This window comes from Macaca mulatta, chromosome 5 (assembly GCF_049350105.2).
Source record: "Macaca mulatta isolate MMU2019108-1 chromosome 5, T2T-MMU8v2.0, whole genome shotgun sequence".
NCBI classification, from domain to species: Eukaryota; Metazoa; Chordata; class Mammalia; order Primates; family Cercopithecidae; genus Macaca; species Macaca mulatta.
In genome coordinates, this window is record NC_133410.1 from 39,470,215 (window position 1) to 39,489,705 (window position 19,491).

A 19,491-nucleotide genomic window follows, 5' to 3' on the forward strand; every position below is an offset into this window, starting at 1 on the left:
TCCTTACCCAGGACTGTGGCTTTCCTTTTCCATATCCCTCCACCAGGAGGCAGGCTCTAGGCCTCTGGGCTGTCATCCTTTTGCCACTTCCACGCACATGCCTTCAAATACTTGAAAAAGTCACTATAGCGTAAAGTATACTTTTCTTTTTTGGTGATGCTTTTCTCCATTTTCTCTATAACCAGAGAGTAAGAATAAAACTACAGCTTGGGACCCGGTGCGGTGGCTCACACCTGTAATTCCAGCACTTTGGGAGGCCAAGGAGGGTGGATCACCTGAGGTCGGGAGTTTGAGACCAGCCTGACCAACATGGAGAAACCCCATCTCTACTAAAAATACAAAATTAGCTGGTGTGGTGGCACATGCTTGTAGTCCCAGCTACTTGGAAGGCTGAGGCAAGAGAATCGCTTGAACCTGGGAGGTGGAGGTTGCAGTGAGTTGAGACCTTGCCATTGCACTCCAGCCTGGGCAACAAGAGTGAAACTCCATCTCAAAAAAAAAGAAAGAAAGAAAGAAAGAAAACAAAAGCCCCCACCCTTTAAAACTTTTAACACAAAAAGTTTTGAAGCTACACCAAAGAAGAGAGAATAGGCTAATATACTCCTGTGTACCCGCCACTCAACCTCAATAGTTCTTGACACTTTTCCAATCTTATTTTATCCATCGTTTTTACTTGTTGTTTTCTGGAATAATACAAAATAAATCCCTGACATCTTATTTATTTTCCTATCAATACATCGACATCTCTATCAGATAAGGGCCTTAAAATATCATTGACAAATTGATAAATCAGGGCCTGACAATACAGTTATCACCTAACAAAATTAGCAATAGTTCTTTAATGCCATCCAATACCCAGGCCGTATTCAAATTTATTTGAATATCTAAAAGAATATAAAAAGGACTTCTTTGTTTTTTTTTTTTTTGAGACGGAGTCTCACTCTGTCATCCAGGCTGGAGTGCAGCTGGCACGATCCCCCCTCACTGCACCCTCAGCCTCCTAGGCTCAAGCGATTCTCCTGCCACAGCCTCCTGAGTAGCTGGGATTATTAGCCACCATGACGGGCTAATTTTTGTATTTTTAGTAGAAACGGGGTTTCGCCATGTTGGCCAGGCTGGTCTAGAATTTCCGACCTCAAGTGATCTGCCAGCTTTGGCCTTCCAGAGTGCTATGACTACAGGCGTGAGTCATGGCACCCAGCCTGGACTTTTTTTGAGTCGAAGCCTCCCTCTGTTGTCCAGGCTGGAGTGTGGTGGTGTGATCTCGGCTCACTGCAGCCTCTGCCTCCCAGGTTCAAGCAATTTTCCTGCTTCAGCCTCCCAAATAGCTGGGATTACAGGCACCTGCCACCAGGCCCAGCTAATTTTGTGTGTGTGTGTTTTTAGTAGAGATGGGGTTTCGCCATGTTGGTCAGGCTAGTCTCGAACTCCTGATCTCAAGTGATCCACCCCCACTTAGCCTTCCAAAGTGCTGGGATTACAGATGTGAGCCACCACGCCTGGCTCTCAGCCTGGACTTTCAAAACTCTTATGAGTAAGAAGAAAGAAGAGATGGCTTGGGGCTGAGGATAGCTATGGACAGCTGTGATTCAGGAGGCAGAATTATTCAGCTTTGCTAATCTCTTTTGCAAGGAGGAGAGAATGAAACAGACCTTTAAAAGGGAATCAGAAGTTGGAGTTAGTGCTTCTAGGAATTGTAAATGAATTCAGCAGTGTAGACCTAGAAAAATTTCAGAGTTACTGATAGAGATTCCCAGAAATTTTCTGTAGCTTCAAGGCACCAACCCAGCCTTTCCATTCCCTTCTAAGCCAACATTAAAAAGACAAAACAACATACAGAAAGCACTTCTTCAAAACTGCACAAATAGCACATGCGTCTCGTGGACACATTTTTAAATGCACATAAGCAAGGAGAAGAAAATGGGAATCGCATACAACCCCAGGAGCCAGAGACAAGCCAGCTTCACGTGGAGGTAGGCAACACTTTAGATGTTTTCACAGCTCTGGAATCTCCTGTACGGGCCATTTTGCAATCTGCTTTCCACCCATTTAGCTTAGGAAGCCTTTTCCTGTGTCCGTGAATAGACTTGTACACTGTTATGTTAATGGATTTCAATATAGGAACAAACTGGCTTGTGCAAGACCCACCTATTCTTAGGTGATTTTTTTTTTTTTTTTTGGCTATACATAACATAGAGGAGAACATGTTTCTAGCTAAAGATTCCATGTCAAAGCTCATGGGAGAGGAAGACGACCCTGGCTGCCCCACTTCTCTTCCCCTTTATTCGGTAAACGATAGCCTTGTCATTGGCGGCAGCCCGGTGGCTCTCCTGAAAGCGCTGTGTCTCTTCAGCAGGCCCCCCAGTGGGAAACACCCACCTCTTCATGGATCTCACAGATCCGTCTTTCTCCTCTGGTGCTGCCTGGGTTTGCCAGCAGCTTCTCCCAGGCCCCCAGGCCTATACAGCCTCGGAATCACCTTGTTTCAGGCCTGCACGTCAGTTCCACCTTGTGGGTGTTGCTGGGGCCCCCTCCCCGTTTCTTGTCTCACAGCATCTGCTCTGGATAAAGCCATCCTTGATCCCAACGGCGGGAGCCTCCCACTTGCCTCTTTGGTCTTTCCCGCTTGCAGTCCAGCCTAACCTGCCACAAGAATGAGTTTCCTACAGCCCAGCTTGAGCTCCCATTTTGGGCTCTGCCTTTTAGCCCAACTGAGCTGCTCTCACCCTTCTAGGTGCCCCAGATTTTTCCTTCATTGCTCATGTTTCTCTTTCTTCTCAAGGGTCATGTTCTAATATCACGGCCTCCACAAAGCCTTCCTTGATTCCTGCTAGTTGCAAGTAGCACTTTTTCCCTTTGTTGGCACTTGATTTGTTCCTACCTTAGATCCTTGCTGAAGTTGATGTCTAGTGTTGCCATTAGACTGTAAGTTTTTTGAAGGCAGAAACTGCGCCTTCTTTAACTTGACTTCAATGCCTGACACAGAGTAGGTGCTCAAAGAGGCTAGTAACATTTAAGTTAAAAGAGAGTGGATTGGTAACAGTTTTTTTATTTTTTGAGACAGGGTCTCACTTTGTTGCCCAGGCTGGAGTGCAGTGGGGTGATAATGGCTCACTGCAGTTTCAGCTTCCTGGGCTCAAGTAATCATCCTGCCTCAGCCTCCCAAGTAGCTGGGACTACAGGCGTGCTCCACCATGTCTAGCTAATTTTTTTTTTAATGTAGACTTGGTGGGGGTGGGGGGGGGTCTCACCATGTTGCCCAGGCTGGTCTTGAACTCCTGGGTTCAGGTGATCCTCCTGCCTTGGCTTCCCAAAGTGCTGGGATTATAGGCAGGAGCCACTGTGCCTGGCTAGTAACAGTTTTATGTGCCAAAGACCCAGGGATTTTAATTGGCTGTTAACCAATTTTAATTGGAGTCAGTTGGAGCTAATAGTATGCTGTGGCTACTGATGAGCAGAAGGCAACCTTGGATTGTGTTGAATCACAGGCTCATCTCCCATAATCCCTCCACCGGCCATGTCCTGCTCCCCACTGAGCAGCCCACAGTGCAACCTCCCTGAACTTCTTCTACTTCCCCAAATCAGACATGCATTTTCATGCCCCTGGGCCTTTGTACAGGCTTCTCCCCACCCACAAAGGCTTTCTTCTCTTTTGCTTATCAAAATCTTACTCATCCTACAGATCAGCTGTCACTTTTCAAATGCAGGGCTCCCGAATCACCACTCCTTTCTCCCATCTCGAGAATTAATGCTTCCTCTCCTGTGTGACTATAGTACTGGTTCATATCATCATCATCATAGCAGCTACTATTTGCTAGTGCCTGTTTTGTTCCAGGCACTGTTTTCGGCTCATGACATACACTAGCTCAGAACCATCTTACGACAACCCCTCAAGGTAAATGATAATAATGGTAAATACTTCTACAGTACTCACTCTGTGGCAGGCACTATGCAATGTGGTTTACGTGCACTACCCTTTTAAATTCTGTACAACCACCTTGTAAGGTAGGTACCATTATTTTATTTTTATTTTTATTATGAAAAATAATACCATCAACCAACTCACACCAGGTAGGTACCATTCTTATTGCCTATTTACAATTAGGGAGGAGGAGCTTAGAGAAGTTAAGTGACCTTCATGAGATCACATAGCCAGTGGGGCTGAAAGGCAGTATGGTTCCGGAGTCAGTCGTGCTGTAGACATTATGCATAGTTTTTTGTTGTCAAAGGACCCGAAGCTCAGAGAGGTTAAGGAATTGCCCCAAGGTCATGCATTTAAGTGGCAGACATTAGAGCCAAACCAAGCCTGCCAGACCCCAGGTCTACGTGCCCCTTCTGACTCTGAACTACCTTTCTGTCTAGTAGGGGTTGGCAAACTTTTCTGTGTAAAGACCAAATTGAAAATATTTTAGGCTTGGTTGCAACTTTATGTTGCAGCAAGAAAGCAGTCATAGGCAACATGTCAATGAATGGGCATGACCGTGTTCCAATAAAATGCTATTTATGAACCCTGAAATTTGAATTTCATGTAATTTTCACATGTCATAAAATATTCTCCTCCTTTGGATTTTTTTCAACCATTAAAAAATGTAAAAACCGGCCGGGCGCGGTGGCTCAAGCCTGTAATCCCAGCACTTTGGGAGGCCGAGGCGGGCGGATCACAAGGTCAGGAGATCGAGACCACAGTGAAACCCCGTCTCTACTAAAAATACAAAAAATTAGCCGGGCGCGGTGGCGGGCGCCTGTAGTCCCAGCTACTCAGGAGGCTGAGGCAGGAGAATGGCGGGAACCCGGGAGGCGGAGCTTGCAGTGAGCCGAGATCGCGCCACTGCACTCCAGCCTGGGCAACAGCGTGAGACTCCGTCTCAAAAAAAAAAAAAAAAAAAAAATGTAAAAACCCCCTGTAATCCCAGCTACTTGGGAGGCTGAGGCAGGAGAATCGCTTGAACCTGGGAGGCGGAGGTTGCAGTGAGCGGAGATCGTGCCACTGCACTCCAGCTTGGGCGACAGAGTGAAACTCCCTCTCAAATAAAATAAAATAAAATGTAAAAACCATTCTCAACTTATGGCCCATACAAAAACAGGTGGCGGGCTGGGTTCAGCCATGAATGAACCATAGTTTGACAACCTTTAATTTATAGCATCGTGACATTATAGAATGATTAGATAGGCATGATTTGCCTTTTTGCTCTCTTTTTCCTAGAATAGTTCAGCTCAGGCCCCAAAAATGGATACTCAACTGAGAAAACACGAGTCCTTTGGTAAACAAGATCCACATTCCCTAAAAGAAGTTCAGAGACCACGTGTCCTTCCCTGAGTGTACCTCTTGGGGTTGCACCCTCAACTCCAAGCAGTTTTTCAGGGTATTCCAATTATTTTGAGAAAAGTAGTAGGAAATGCATTTCCCCATCACTTTAGTTTTGAGATGAGGTTCTAAGGGTGCTTTGGGCAGTTGTCTAGCTGGCTAGTCTTGTATTTGACTCTGAAATTGAACCGGGCTAAGAACTCTGGACCTCAGGCAATGATTCCTTGATCGTGCTCCTGGAGTGGAAGAGACCAGTCAGGGCAGAGTTGCTAGACCAGAGGAGGGGAAGGGGACCACGGTCCCGGCGTGGTTGGGAGTCAGAGGGCAGGACACATGGCTCAGAGAGGTTTCAGAGTTTAATATGTTGAACTAATAAAAGGCTTCAGGACTTGGCAATGTTTTGTTTGAATTCAACTATAAAGGGGTTTAATATGCTTCAGGCTTAGGAATATAAATACTGCTTAACATTTTTTATCCTGGTGAACTTATGTCAAAAGTTGCAAACCAGCATCTTTTTTTTTTTTTTTCTTTTAATAGAAACAGGGTCTTGCTATGTTGCCCAGGCTGGCATTGAATTCCTGGCCTCAAGTGATCCTTCTACATCAGCCTCCCAAAGCACTGGGATTACAAGCGTGAGACACTGTGCCTGGCCAAGCAAACCAGCATCTTGCAAACAAACTTTCAGAACAAAATCTGTTTCAAACAGAGATGATCTACGTATGAAAATACACTGACTTAAAAATGATTTGTTTTTGTGATTTTGAGAGAAAATTTAGTGATTATTTGTAGCAATTAGCAACACAGTAGGGGAAATTATTAAGATAGGATTCAGATTAGTGAAATAAACTCTTGCAAGTAAAACTTATAAAATACCACTTGAAAAGATGTTCACTGCAAAGGTGGTAACCTTATTTTTAAAAATATTTTTTATTGAAGTTTTATCTAAGTGAACACCTCATGGATATATAGCTTGGTGGATTTTCACAAACTGCACACACTTGTGAAACCAGCATCCAGATCAGGAAGCAACAGATGTCCTTTAAAACATCAAGCGCTGAGCCAGGCGTGGTGGCTCACACCTGTAATCTGAGGACTTTGGGAGGCCGAGGTGGGCGAGTCACCTGAGGTCAGGAGTTTGAGACCAGCCTGACCAACATGGTGAAACCCTGTCTCTGCTAAAAATGCAAAATTAGACGGGCTTGGTGGCGTGCATCTTGTAATCTCAGCTACTCAGGTGGCTGAGGCAGGAGAATCGCTTGAATCCGGGAGGTGAAGTTGCAGTGAGCTGAGATCGTGCCATTGCATTCCAGCCTGGGCAAAAAGAGTGAAACTTTGTCTCAAAAAAAAAAAAAGAAAAAAAAAAAATCAAGAACTGGTTTATTTGTAGGAAGAGAATAGGAGTGGAGACCTGATCTGAAGAGCTGGCTACAACCTGGAGCAGTGGCTCACGCCCGTAATCCCAGCACTTTGGGAGGCCGAGGTGGGTGGATCACCTGAGGTCAGGCGTTTGAGACCAGCCAGGCCAACATGGCGAAACCCCTTCTCTACTACAAATACAAAAAACTAGCTGCGCATGGTGATGGATGCCTGTAATCTCAGCTACTCAGGAGACTGAGGCAGGAGAATCACTTGAACCCAGGAGGCGGAGGCGGCAGTAAGCCAATATCATGCCACTGCATACAAGCCTGGGGGACACAGCAAGACTCCGTAAAGGAACAAAGCACTCAGCCCCACTTCCCAGTTGGGGAGCCCCCCGCATGGGCTCACCCATCCTGAGAAAGGCTGCCTGTTGCTGTGATGTCCCTGCTAGGCTAGGAAGGCGCTATTGAAGGTGCTGGCTAGAGATTGCTAGAGGTTGCTGAGGAGCGTGGCCATTTAATTGTGTTAGATTCATGGTGGAATCAATTTCCTTAATGAATGAATCGGCTGCTACCAGCACAGGTCCTTTGTTCAAAGCTCCTCGAGGAGGATGACATTTAGATATATTGTCTGTAATTGGTAGGCCATCCCCAACTGGTGATGGACTCATATTTTTTAAAAAAGACAGCTGAGGATTCCATCAGCATTTTGAAGTGAGCTACCTCCACCAAAGCCCAGCTAACTTCAAACCTGCAATAATAACAATCAGTTAATAATAGTCATAATTTCACTTTAGCTCTATATTATGCTGTATTGTTATAAAAAGACTTTCTCACAAAACCAACAAGAGAGCATTTCCAAACATACAAAGTATTGTAAAAGTAAAAACCGAAATGATTTCTGTATTGTTACCATTTCCACCTGATCCTTATGAGCTCCCAGTGAAGAAGGCAGGGCAGATCTCATTCCATTTTACGACTGAGAAGACGAGCCATTTCGGCGGAGTGGTAGTTTCTGTGTCAAATGTGCACAGAGGTATTGTGGGAACACAGCAGGGGGCATCTGATCTGTCAGGGGCTGGGGAGCGCTGGTGCTCAAGGAAGGCTTTCCGGAAGGCGTGTGAGTTGGGGGCTGAGGGAAGACCTGGTCTTTCCAGCCAGTAGGATGGCACAGAGCGAGCCTGCGGAGGGTGTCAGGTGGAGAATGGGTGTCTGTTAGCACGGCCGTTAGAATTGAGTCCAAAAGGAAACCAGGATTTCCTACTGGACAGCCCTCAGTTCTCCGGAGGAGGAAATGCGTTAGGATGTCTCTTCCCCTAATCCCTCACTTGTGTGTATCTTGGTCTCTTTGCCAGAGCGGGCAGAAAGGCCCAACCCTGTTGCTTTTGCAGCAGGAAGCCTCCCTTCCCTCCCTGTGTCTGTGCGTGTGAACCCTGGCGGCCTGCTGAGGGACCCTTTTCTGTGAAAATGGTAGAAAGAGAAAAAGGGCAAGAGCATCACATTATGGAGACCCCGCAGGCTCTGGAGGTGAAGGCTCATTGATTCTGTCTGATTCAAGGCCTGAGAAGAACGGCCTGGAGGGCCACTCAGTGTCGCCACCCGTGACGCTCTCGTAACTCTTCCGTACGAAGAGACATACTTGGGCCACTCTTGCCAGTTAGCCACTTGGGAAATACCATGGAAGACTCACTTTTTTCACCCAGAAGCCCTTCTAGGGAGAATTTCTTTTGGAGAAATTCGCTGAAATCAAGCCCGTCAGACTCACATGCTGATGATGTAACTCGAGGCGGCTCACTCCTGGACACACGTGACCCATTCTGAAGATTATCTGTCATGTCCATATAGGGTATGGCTCTGCCTCAGACCGCAGCTCCTCTCCTACTTCCCCTTCTCCCCCAGCTCCATATTTAGCCATCTTCCAAGGCTCCTCCTGTCCTCAAGGCTTATCATCCATCTTTACTGCCGCACAGTAATGCAATGGTTTATGTTCTGTATTCACTGCAGCAGGTACTTTGGCTTCAGTTTTAATAAAACTATCAAGAACTACTTTACAGTTTATGAAACTGAGGCCCTGAAAGCTGACTTGATGAGCCACTTGGGGTCAGAACTGGCTGGCACTGAGGGTCACTTGATTGAACAGAAATGTTTTCACCTTTCTGACTCGCTGGGTGGCAAAGCTTAGACAGGAGTCTCTCTCTCTCTTTTTGTAGCTATGTCTGGGTGTGTTTCACCCTTTGTTGGAGAAACCTCTTTTGTGCTACTTTAAATTCCCTACTTAGCGTTAATAACTGTTTATCATTATATTTAGTAATTGTTATTTCAGAATATTATTAATAGGGACTACTTACTGAGTGTTTACTATGTACATACAGTATGTTTATATTATGCACCTGCTAAGAATTTTGCACTCTAGGCCAGGCACAGTGGCTCATGCCTGTAATCCCAGCACTTTGGGAGGCTGAGACAGGCAGATCACTTGAGCCCAGGAGTTTGAGAGCAGCCTGGCCAGCATGGTGAAACCCCATCTCCACTAAAAATACAAAAATTAGCCAGGCACGGTAGTGGGCGCCTGTAATCACAGCTACTCAGGAGGTTGAGGCAGCAGAATCACTTGAACCCGGGAGGCGGAGGTTGCAGTGAGCCGAGATCACACCACTGCACGCCAGCCTGAGCGACAGAGCGAGACTCAGGTCTCCAAAAAAAAAAAAAAAAAAAGAATTTTGCACTCTAAGCTTTAAGCACACTTAAATACTCTCAACAACCTGTGGTGCAGATATAATATTGTTACACTGATTTTACAGAGGAGGAAACTGAGGCTTAAGGAGGTTAGAAAATCTTCCAAGTTCGTCACATAGGTAGTCGGTTGGGCAGCTCGGATTCAATGCCAGGTTTACCTGACTTTAAAGCCCATGACCTTAACAATTATGCCTTATTAATTTCCTTGTGCAGATATTCACTCAGGAAATTTGGCTTTAGCTCAGTCAGTTTATTGGAGAGTTTATTTAAATAACCGAAAGGACTGGGTGTGGTGACTCATGCCTATAATTCCAACACTTTGGGAGGCTGAGGCAAGAGTATCACTTGCGCCCAGGAGTTCAGGACCAGCCTCAGCAACATAGTGAGACCTTGTCTCTATACAAACTAAACAAATGTAGCCGATCACAGTGGTGAGTGCTCGTAGTCCTAGCTACTTGGGAGGCTGAGCTGGGAAGATCACTTGAGCCTGGGAGGTGGAGGCTGCAGTGAGCCACCATCGTACTCTGTCTCCAGCATGGGAGATAGAGCAAGACTGTCTCAAAAAATAAATAAAGGTGGCCAGTGGTTGGGTGTGGTGACTCATGCCTGTAATCCCAGCACTTTGGGAGGCCTAGGCGGGTGGATCATTTGAGGTCAGGAGTTCAAGACCAACCTTGGCAACATGGTAAAACCCTGTCTGTACTAAAAATACAAAAATTAGCTGGGTGTGATGGTGCATGCCTGTAGTCCCAGCTACTCAGGAGACTGAGGCATAAGAATTGCTTGAACCTGAGAGGCGGAGGTTGCAGTGAACTGAGATCGAGCCACTGCACTCTAGCCTGGGCAACAGAGCAAAACTCCATTTCAAAAAAATAAAATTAAGATAAATAAATAAATAAATAAATGTCCGAAGCGTGTACATTTTTCTTAATTCTGGCCCTGCTACACTGGGGTCAAATAAAACTTAAGGCCAAAAAATAAATAAATAAATAAATAAAATATGGAGGAAATAGGCAAAAAAAAAAAAAAAAAATAATAATAATAAATAATAGCACAATATTTGATATTTAAATGCTCGTTTAAATTCTCAAAAATGAAATATTAAAACACACAATGCAATAATTGCGCTCCAAAAAAACCCCAAAAAACTTAAGGCCAGGCGTGGTGGCTCATGCCTGTAATCCCAGCACTTTGGGAGGCTGAGGTGGGAGGATCACTTAACTCCGGAGTTTGAGACCAGCCTGAGCAATATAATGAGACCCCCAACTGCATTTATAAAAAATAAGATAATTAAATTAAATTTTAAAAATGTAAAAATATCTTAAGAGTTCTTGGCTCTGGACTAAGTCACAAATGCATATATTTAAGTTGCCACTTGGTCTAAGGATCTAATGTCTAACTAAAGCCTATGGAGCCCTCAAGGAGTCCTTCCTCAAAGGTCTAGTCTCAAATGGGGTCCATGACCATGGTGTGTGACAGTAACCTGGTGTCAGTCTGGAGAAAGAGTCCAGGTAAACATTTGGCAAAGTGGTCCCTCCACTATGGACATTCAGTATTTGGTGTTTCAGATAGTAGTGAAATGGATAACTTGATGGCTTCCTGTAATTCCCAGATGCCAGGCTTTGTGCTAAATCAGACTCTTCACATTCTGAATCCTTACAATGATCACATGAAGAAAGTCCTTTTCTTATTTTCATTTCTATGAGAAAATCAAGGTTCAGAGAGGTTAAGTAATTTGGCCAAGGTCACCTGGCTTACATGTGAATTTTTAAGTAAAAAATATTTAAAATATATTTTAATGAATATATTCACATATTCATTAAAAACATGAATATGTGAATATCATGTGAATTATTTATTTGGCTAACTCATTTGCAAAGGCTGTTAGGTATAATTAAACAACAGAGACCGTGGGTTGACAAGGATAAAAATGTCTTGGCTGCCGGGCGTGGTGGCTCACGCCTGTAATCCCTACACTTTGGGAGGCTGAGACAGGAAGATCTTTGAGGCCAGGAGTTCATGACCAGCCTGGGCAACATAGTGAGACTGTATCTCTACAAAGAAAGCAAGAAATTAGCCAGGTGTGGTGGCACACACATGTAGTCTCAGCTACTCGGGAGGCTGAGGTGGGAGGATCACCTGAGCCCAGGAGGTCCAGGCTGCAGTGAGCCGTGATGACACCACTGCACTCCAGCCTGGGCGACAGAGTGAAATCTTGTCTCCGAAAAAAGAAAAAGAAAAAGAAAAAGAAAAAAAAAATGTTTTGGAAAGGAATGCCAGGATTTAGAGAAGTTACTTAAAAATTATGTCTTAAATCAGACTTGTAGTTTGCTTTGTATTGCCTTGCATGACACATGTCAGGAAGCTCACCAAGGAGGGGAGTTTATAGGCCCAGATCGCAGTAATAACCTTTACTCTGAATTTTGGTCTGAAAGACTTTTCCTTTGTCTGGAGCTGGGCTGGCTTTGTGATATCGTGCCGCAGCAGACCCGACAGTGTCTCCAAGGCAGAGCTCATTGCCTGGAGTTTTCCCACTGCACTGAACGAGAATTTATTTGGCCTTTCATGAAATTCAGATTGTTCCATTTATGCGGTCCTGTTTAAGTGACAGGCACCGAATATGGTTGCTTTCAGGCAAGTTATTTTGTTTGACTAGGGGCCTAGTGGAGTTCGGGATACACAGATGGCCATCCAAAAATGTTAAAAGAAAGAAAGAACTTGATCCTCACAGCATCTCTGAGAAGTGGTTCCTAAATTTATCACAATCTTGCAGGTGTGTAGGCTGAGGCGTGGAGTTCAAGCAGTGTGCTCAAAGCCACGTGTAGGTGACAGTGCCTGATTTCGGATGCAGATAACTCTAAGGCCAGTCTGCCGCATCTCTTACCAGTTTCTGGAAAAACCTCAAGGGAAAAACCACAGCAAATTTTTAGAGTTCTAGTAATTTCTTTTCCCCTATTACAACACGTATTCCCATAAACCAAGGACTGTGTGATTAGTCAATAAACAAAAAGAAATGTATAAAGTATCTGTCACTCATAACATTCTTGTTTCTTGCAGTTTCCAAGGTGGCTAGATCCATCAGAAGCTGAAGCTGTGGAGAACGCTCTCAGGGGCCTTTGCCACTTCTTGGAGTAGAAGCCGACAGAGACCTGTTTGGAAACGTCTCCTTCACACACCAGGTTGCTACCGAGGTCTTTTTCATGTTGCAATCAGAGCAGTTGCTTGTGTTTTTTAGCGCTTGAATGATTTTAGAGATAAAGTCAGTTTCTGCTTCTTGACCGGGAGGCGTTGTGTGTGTGTGTGTGTGTGTGTGTGTGCGCGCGCGCGCGTGTGTTGGGCGAAGACAGATCTAAGCTCTCCCTGAGAGGGGAAGAGTAGATTGCACAAGTGGGGTTGGTTGGCTATACAGAAATTGCCCCACATTTAATCTGTTTGCCAATGAGGAAGCCCCTTATCTTCAAAAAAGGCAAGAAAGAAAGACTTCATTTTCCCCCTTCTCTTTCTGTTCCAGTTGAAGACTAGGCTTTGGAGGTTTTCAAAGTAGACGGTGCTTGGATGGGCGGCGAGAAGTAACATTCTGCAAATCACCATCAGAGGTCCTGAGGACACAGACCTACGTGGCTTGCCTTCCCCTCGCTGAATGGCGTGTGCTGCAGCCGCCCACTGAGGGCTCTTTTCCCTGGGATTCTGGACTTGCGAGTAGGACAGCAGGCTGGGAAGATGCTGAGTTCCATCAAGTGCGTGTTGGTGGGCGACTCTGCTGTGGGGAAGACCTCTCTGTTGGTGCGCTTCACCTCTGAGACCTTCCCGGAGGCCTACAAGCCCACAGTGTACGAGAACACGGGGGTGGACGTCTTCATGGATGGCATCCAGATCAGCCTGGGCCTCTGGGACACAGCCGGCAATGACGCCTTCAGAAGCATCCGGCCCCTGTCCTACCAGCAGGCAGACGTGGTGCTGATGTGCTACTCTGTGGCCAACCATAACTCATTCCTGAACTTGAAGAACAAGTGGATTGGTGAAATCAGGAGCAACTTGCCCTGTACCCCTGTGCTGGTGGTGGCCACCCAGACTGACCAGCGGGAGATGGGGCCCCACAGGGCCTCCTGCATCAATGCCATGGAAGGGAAGAAACTGGCCCAGGATGTCAGAGCCAAGGGTTACCTGGAGTGCTCAGCCCTTAGCAACCGGGGGGTACAGCAGGTGTTTGAGTGCGCGGTCCGAACTGCCGTCAACCAGGCCAGGAGACGAAACAGAAGGAGACTCTTCTCCATCAATGAGTGCAAGATCTTCTAAACCCCAAGAGGCTTCACACAACACTTATGTATGTGCCCCAAAGACTAATGGGGAGAGGGAGGGCCGGGAAGCCAGGAAAGCTTGGTGTTTTCTCTGGGTACTCCCCAAGCAGTGTCTCCTTTCGGATACAGTTATTGATGAGGCTTGGCCACTGGATGTTTTCACTAACTACACTCTACAAGTGAACTCCTTGCCCGGGCCGGTCAGAAAATCCCTTGGGGAACTGTAATGACTATTCCATTTTTGATTAAAATAGTGAAATAGTCTCCACAATTTTGGACGATGAAGTGAGTTTTTCAAAGAATTCCGTATTTAAAGACACATTTTATTTAACTAATAACAAAATAGATTGCTTTTGTATATATTTAGTTTTCACACTTGGAAAATCTTTTCCTACATCCTCGAAAACATAAACTCCTGTGTGAGTGAAATACCTGTACGGAGCTCTGCCATATGTTTGTAGTGTTACTATTTTCACCTCAAGTAGAAAGTCTGTTGAAACCACTTGGCTGCTGGATTTAAATGGGTAATCAAATTTTAAAATGACCATAAATGAATCTTTGCAATTTATTTTCTACCTACCTGTTATTCAGAATTGGATATAAAATACAGTTCCATAGGATATCCTAATACTACCTAATGATTTTAAAGTTATCACTGTATTTTTCTGAAATGATAAAACATCATTCATTTATTTACAATATTGTCTTTCTTTTTTTTTTTTTTTTTTTGAGATGGAGTCTTGCTCTGTCACCCAGGCTGAAGTGCAGTGGCTGGATCTCAGCTCACTGCAAGTTCCGCCTCCCGGGTTTACGCCATTCTCCTGCCTCAGCCTCCCGAGTAGCTGGGACTACAGGCGCCCGCCACCGCGCCCGGCTAGTTTTTTTTTGTATTTTTAGTAGAGACGGGGTTTCACCGTGTTAGCCAGGATGGTCTCGATCTCTTGACCTCGTGATCCGCCCGTCTCGGCCTCCCAAAGTGCTGGGATTACAGGCTTGAGCCACCGCGCCCGGCTACAATATTGTCTTTCACTCAACTCCAGTTATGCACTAAATATTCTCCTCTCATTCACCATGACTGATTGAAACACCATCTTTCAGGTAGAGAATCAGACTGCTCCAAGCAATAGCAACAGAACTTGAAACAGAAGCGAGAGAGTGTCACTTACACTTCTGGTAGGGTGGTTCCCAGGTGATTGCACGTCCTGTGAAAGACAGTGGGCTCAAAGTTCTGTTAACTTGACAAATTTCTTATACATTTGTCTAAACTGAGCTGTTGTGGCAACATAATTTATGAATTGTAGGATCTAATTAGGATTATTGGGAGGGTATCTACATATATATGTGTATGTAAGGGAAAAGGTAGAATTTACAGCCTTCAAAAAAGAAAAATCAAATTCCAAACCCAGGAAAAAGAAAGCTCTATAGCAACTGCTCAGATAACAGAAAGTTATCAGGGGAAATACTGAGTAAATAGATACACATATACTCGCACGCAACCTGCTCTCACACACACAACTCAAACCCCATTCTATCGAATAGTTTAAAAGCAATGGTGTTGCTCATCTGTTAAAGTTGAGAATAGAGGACTATATAACTTAAGGTAGAAATTGCAAAGGCTGGGCTGGGTGCAGTGGCTCATGCCTATAATCCCAGCACTTTGGGAGGCTGAGGCAGGTGGATCATGAGGTCAGGAGTTCGAGACCATCCTGGGCAACATGGTGAAACCCCGTCTCTACTAAATATACAAAAATTAGCTGGGTGTGGTGGCAGATGCCTGTAGTTCTAGCTACCTGGGAGACTGAGGCAGAAGAATTGCCTGAACCCGGGAGGAGGAGGTTGCAGTGAGCCAAGATTGTGCCACTACACTCCAGCCTGGGCAACAGAGGGAGACTCCATCTCAAAGAAAAGAAAGAAAGAAAGAAAGAAATTGCTAAGGCTGGCGCCTAGATAGATCAATCAATTACTGCTCTAATCAAAACTTAGAAACACTCTGAACCACCTTTCTGAAGGTACATCATTGTTATGGGGTAATGTGACTATTACACGCAAAAGGTAAGGTGGCTGGCATAAATGACTTTGATTAGAGTTATGTTGACATAGCCAAACCAGTTTCTCTGTTCCCTTGTGTGGTCAATTCCTTACAACTATAATCAGTATCAAAAACCAAATGTGTGCTCATTCACACATTGCTTTCTCCTTCTCTCTCTCCTCCTATCCACAGCCAGTAAAAGGCCTGAGACTGGGGTCTTAATCTCCGGTGGGAGGATTGCCTCGGTTCCCTGGGGCTGACACAGTTGCCTTCACCCAGACTTCTCAGCACTCCAGGCCGTGGCTTGTACTCACCTCTGAGTCACCCGCCTCCTTTGATTCGAGAGCCCTGTCTCTAGTTCTCAGCTCAGGGCGGGGAGTGGGGGCTTGAAAGATGACAGGGCAGGGGGCTTGAAAGATGACCGAGCAGGGGAGGGGAAGGGATCTCATATCCTCTGATATCCCTGGGATTCTCTTCTCTCTCAACACACAGTCTTAAATCATGAAATGCAGGTGTTCAGGGCCAGCCTTTGTGGTGAGAGGTATTTAACATGTCAGTGGGAAGGAATTTCTATTCACTGCAGTGGGCTGTCCCCAAGGCTTTTCTTTTTCTCTTGTTGAAGAGAGACAGGGGTGGGTATCTGAAAGTGGGAAGGGCCACCATACATGATCCTAAGTAAGGAAAGAGGAGGTGGTTCCATGTTGGCAGCAGAGCAGGAAGGGAAGGCCAGAGATGGCACAGTCAAATGGCTTTGCTGTCACGTGGCCAAGGACACACAGGTGAGACCTCCACCTGTTGGCAGGAGCCAAACTTCACAGCTCCCTCTGGGAAACCTCACACCTGAGGCCAGGAATCTATGTGTAAACCCTTTCCGGTGGTGGAAGCTGGCAGAAATGGAGCCAATAAGTGTCTTTCTTCCTGCTAGACTGCTGTTCTTGAAGGCAGCACTGCCTCCTGGTCTCCTCAGTGTCCCCAGGGCTCAGCACAGGGAAGGCAATGGAGCTAAAGTTGTGTTGAACTAAATTGGAAAGAAAGACAGTAATTGGGCTTCTGTGCCGCACAGTGGTTACAGAAAGGAAGCAGACCCTCACTAGCCTTGCAGGGGTAAGAAGAAAAACAGGTCATCTGGGTAGAATCCATGTGTTGTGTGTTGTACGTGAGCACATACTTACTTTTGCCTACCTAGATGCAGACACAGGTTTCTTATACTTCAAAATTTGTGGTACCTTTTTGTAAACTATTGCATATCGATTCTTAACTATTCCAAGTAGCAACATTAAATATGTTCTTGATGACATTAAAGAGTTAATTCATGGTTGGGTAATTCATTCTTGCCTCTGTCAGTCTGGGCTGCTATAGTGGAAAACCATAGACTAGGGGGACTCAACAACAGAAATTTATCTCTCACAGTTCTGGAGGCTGGGGAGTCCAAGGCCAGGGACAGCATGGTTGGGTTCTGGTGAGACCCCTCTGCCTGGTTTGCAATGGCTGTCTTCTTGCTGTGTTCTCACATGGTAGAGCACGAGATCATCTTTCTGGTGTTTCATCTTCTAAGGACACTAATCCCATTCATGAGGGCTCAACCCTCATGATCTAATACTTCCCAAAGTCCTCACCTTCAAATGCCATCACATTGGGGATTAGGCCTCAATATTTCGAGATTGTGGGGACACAAACTTTCCATCCATAGCAATTCTATTCTGTCCTACTTTACACTGACTAGTTAACTGGGCAGCAGAATCCAGTGTGGTAACAAGAAATCTAGAAGCATCCTGATTAAGTTTGTTCAGTGCTTCAGATGTGCTGTGCCAGTCACCGTGTGAAGCACTCTTTTGCCACATGTGTGTAGGCCCACATTATACTGAGTCCCATCTTACATGAGGAAACTGAGGCTCAGCATGTTGATGTGATAAGGCCAAGCCTGTGCAGCAGGTGAGTGGCTGCCCCAGGAGTCTCAAGTAGGTCTGTGTGACTCCAAAGCTCTGCTCAAAACCACCCTGCCCCACTTCCTCCCAGAGCAGCTTGACTGAATGGCTTCGCCACATCCGACCTCATGTAGCCTGCAGCCCCGCCCCCGTCAGTCAAGTAGCCTGTGTTTTAAAAAATATATTTTTAAATAAAATATTCCAAGTCTGACCTTTGTCCTCCCCTTTTCTTTCTGGCAATGAGAATGGGACCCACCTATATCACACAATACCATCATTTGCAAAGGTCTCCATTCCAACCCTTGGTATTTAAAGCATGATTCCAAAGGCTGATTGCATGTAAATTGGCAGAGATGAGATACACCATGATTTAATGTTATAAAAAGCTTGGGAAATATTATCTTTTTCTTTTTTTATTAAAAAACTTTTTTTGAGATAGGGTTTTGCTCTGACACCCACAATGGAGTGTAGTGGTGTGATCATGGCTCACTGCAGCCTCAACTTCTAGAGCTCAAGCGATCCTCCCACCTCAGCCTCCCAAGTAACTGGGACCACGGGTGCATGCCACCACACTTGGCTAATTTTAAAATTTATTGTAGAGACAGGGTCTTGCTATGTTGCCTAGACTGGTCTTGAACTCCTGGGCTCAAGCGATCTTCTCACCTTGGCCTCCCAGAGTGCTAAGATTACAGGTGTGAGCCACTGTGCCCATCCAGTATTCTCTTTCTCTTCTTTTTTTTGTTGGTTGGTTGGTTGGTTGGTTGGTTGGTTGGTGTTTTTGTTTTTTTGGGATGGAGTTTTGCTCTTGTTGCCCAGGCTGGAGTGCAATGGTGCAATCTCGACTCACTGCAACCTCTGCCTCCTGGGTTCAAGTGATTCTCCTGCCTCAGCTTTCCAAGTAGCTGAGATTACAGGCATGTTCCATCATGCCTGGCTAATTTTGTATTTTTAGTAGAAACAGAGTTTCACCATGTTGGTCAGGCTGGTCTTGAACTCCTGACCTCAAGTGATCCACCCACCTCGGCCTCCCAAAATGTTGAGATTACAGGCATGAGCCACCGTGCCTGGCCAATATTCTCTTTTTCTTATCTCACTTTTCCACCCCTCAGGTTTCAGGTATTTCCTTTGAATAAGGGAGTGACAGGGAAGAGGAGAGTCCGCCTCTTTTCTTTCAAGGATTTGGTACTTAGGAGGGGTCCTTTACGCAGAATGAGATGTGATGGAAGGACTCACTTTGGCGCATCTGTAGAGTGACATGACAGAGGGGACGGGGCTCTGTGAGTGCTCGGCCCCAGTGCGAGAAAGCAATGCTTACAAGGTGAGTGGGATCAGTACAACTCAATAGTAGGAACCTACTTTTCCTGAGACTGTATCTGTCCGGATAAAGCAAAGAAACATAATCAATGGCTAAGATGTCAAGCAGGTTTTCACAGGAAATGATAAGCTCAAAACTTATTTGTGCTATAAGTTCATAAAAAGTTATTGATTAAACCTAAAGTCTACATTAACTTTTTGATAGATTCTAAAATGCATCCTGACCTGGAACTTAATATTAATAGTAGATAGAAAGCCATGATGAGGGAGTGGAGAGACCATACAATTGTGATGTATTTTGGGGTCAGAAAATCTGGGTTGTGTGTCTTTCAGCCTTAGTGCCCCTCTCTTAAAGCAGAGATACGAATTCCTAGGATACTCTATAAATATTGGTACAATAATGATTGTGGACCAGGCTCGGTGGCTCACACCTGTAATCCCAGCACTTTGGGAGGCCGAGGCAGGTGGATCACCTGAGGCCAGGAGTTCAGGACCAGCCTGGATAACATGGTGAAACCCCATTTCT

The 19,491-nt window shown here is 45.4% G+C and overlaps 1 protein-coding gene across 12 annotated transcripts in view; it reads left to right on the forward strand.

Annotated features, from left to right (window-relative positions):
* The window catches only part of RHOH (ras homolog family member H), a 137,814-nt gene that overhangs the window by 38,277 nt on the left and 80,046 nt on the right, over positions 1-19,491 (forward strand). For 6 of the 12 annotated variants that reach the window (XM_078001631.1, XM_078001628.1, XM_078001627.1 and 3 more), the window contains 2 exons: positions 12,457-12,578; positions 12,911-14,396. In XM_078001631.1, the coding sequence (XP_077857757.1) occupies positions 13,120-13,695 (576 nt within the window). In that variant the 5' untranslated portion in view covers positions 12,457-12,578; positions 12,911-13,119 and the 3' untranslated portion in view covers positions 13,696-14,396. 12 annotated transcript variants of the gene reach the window in all.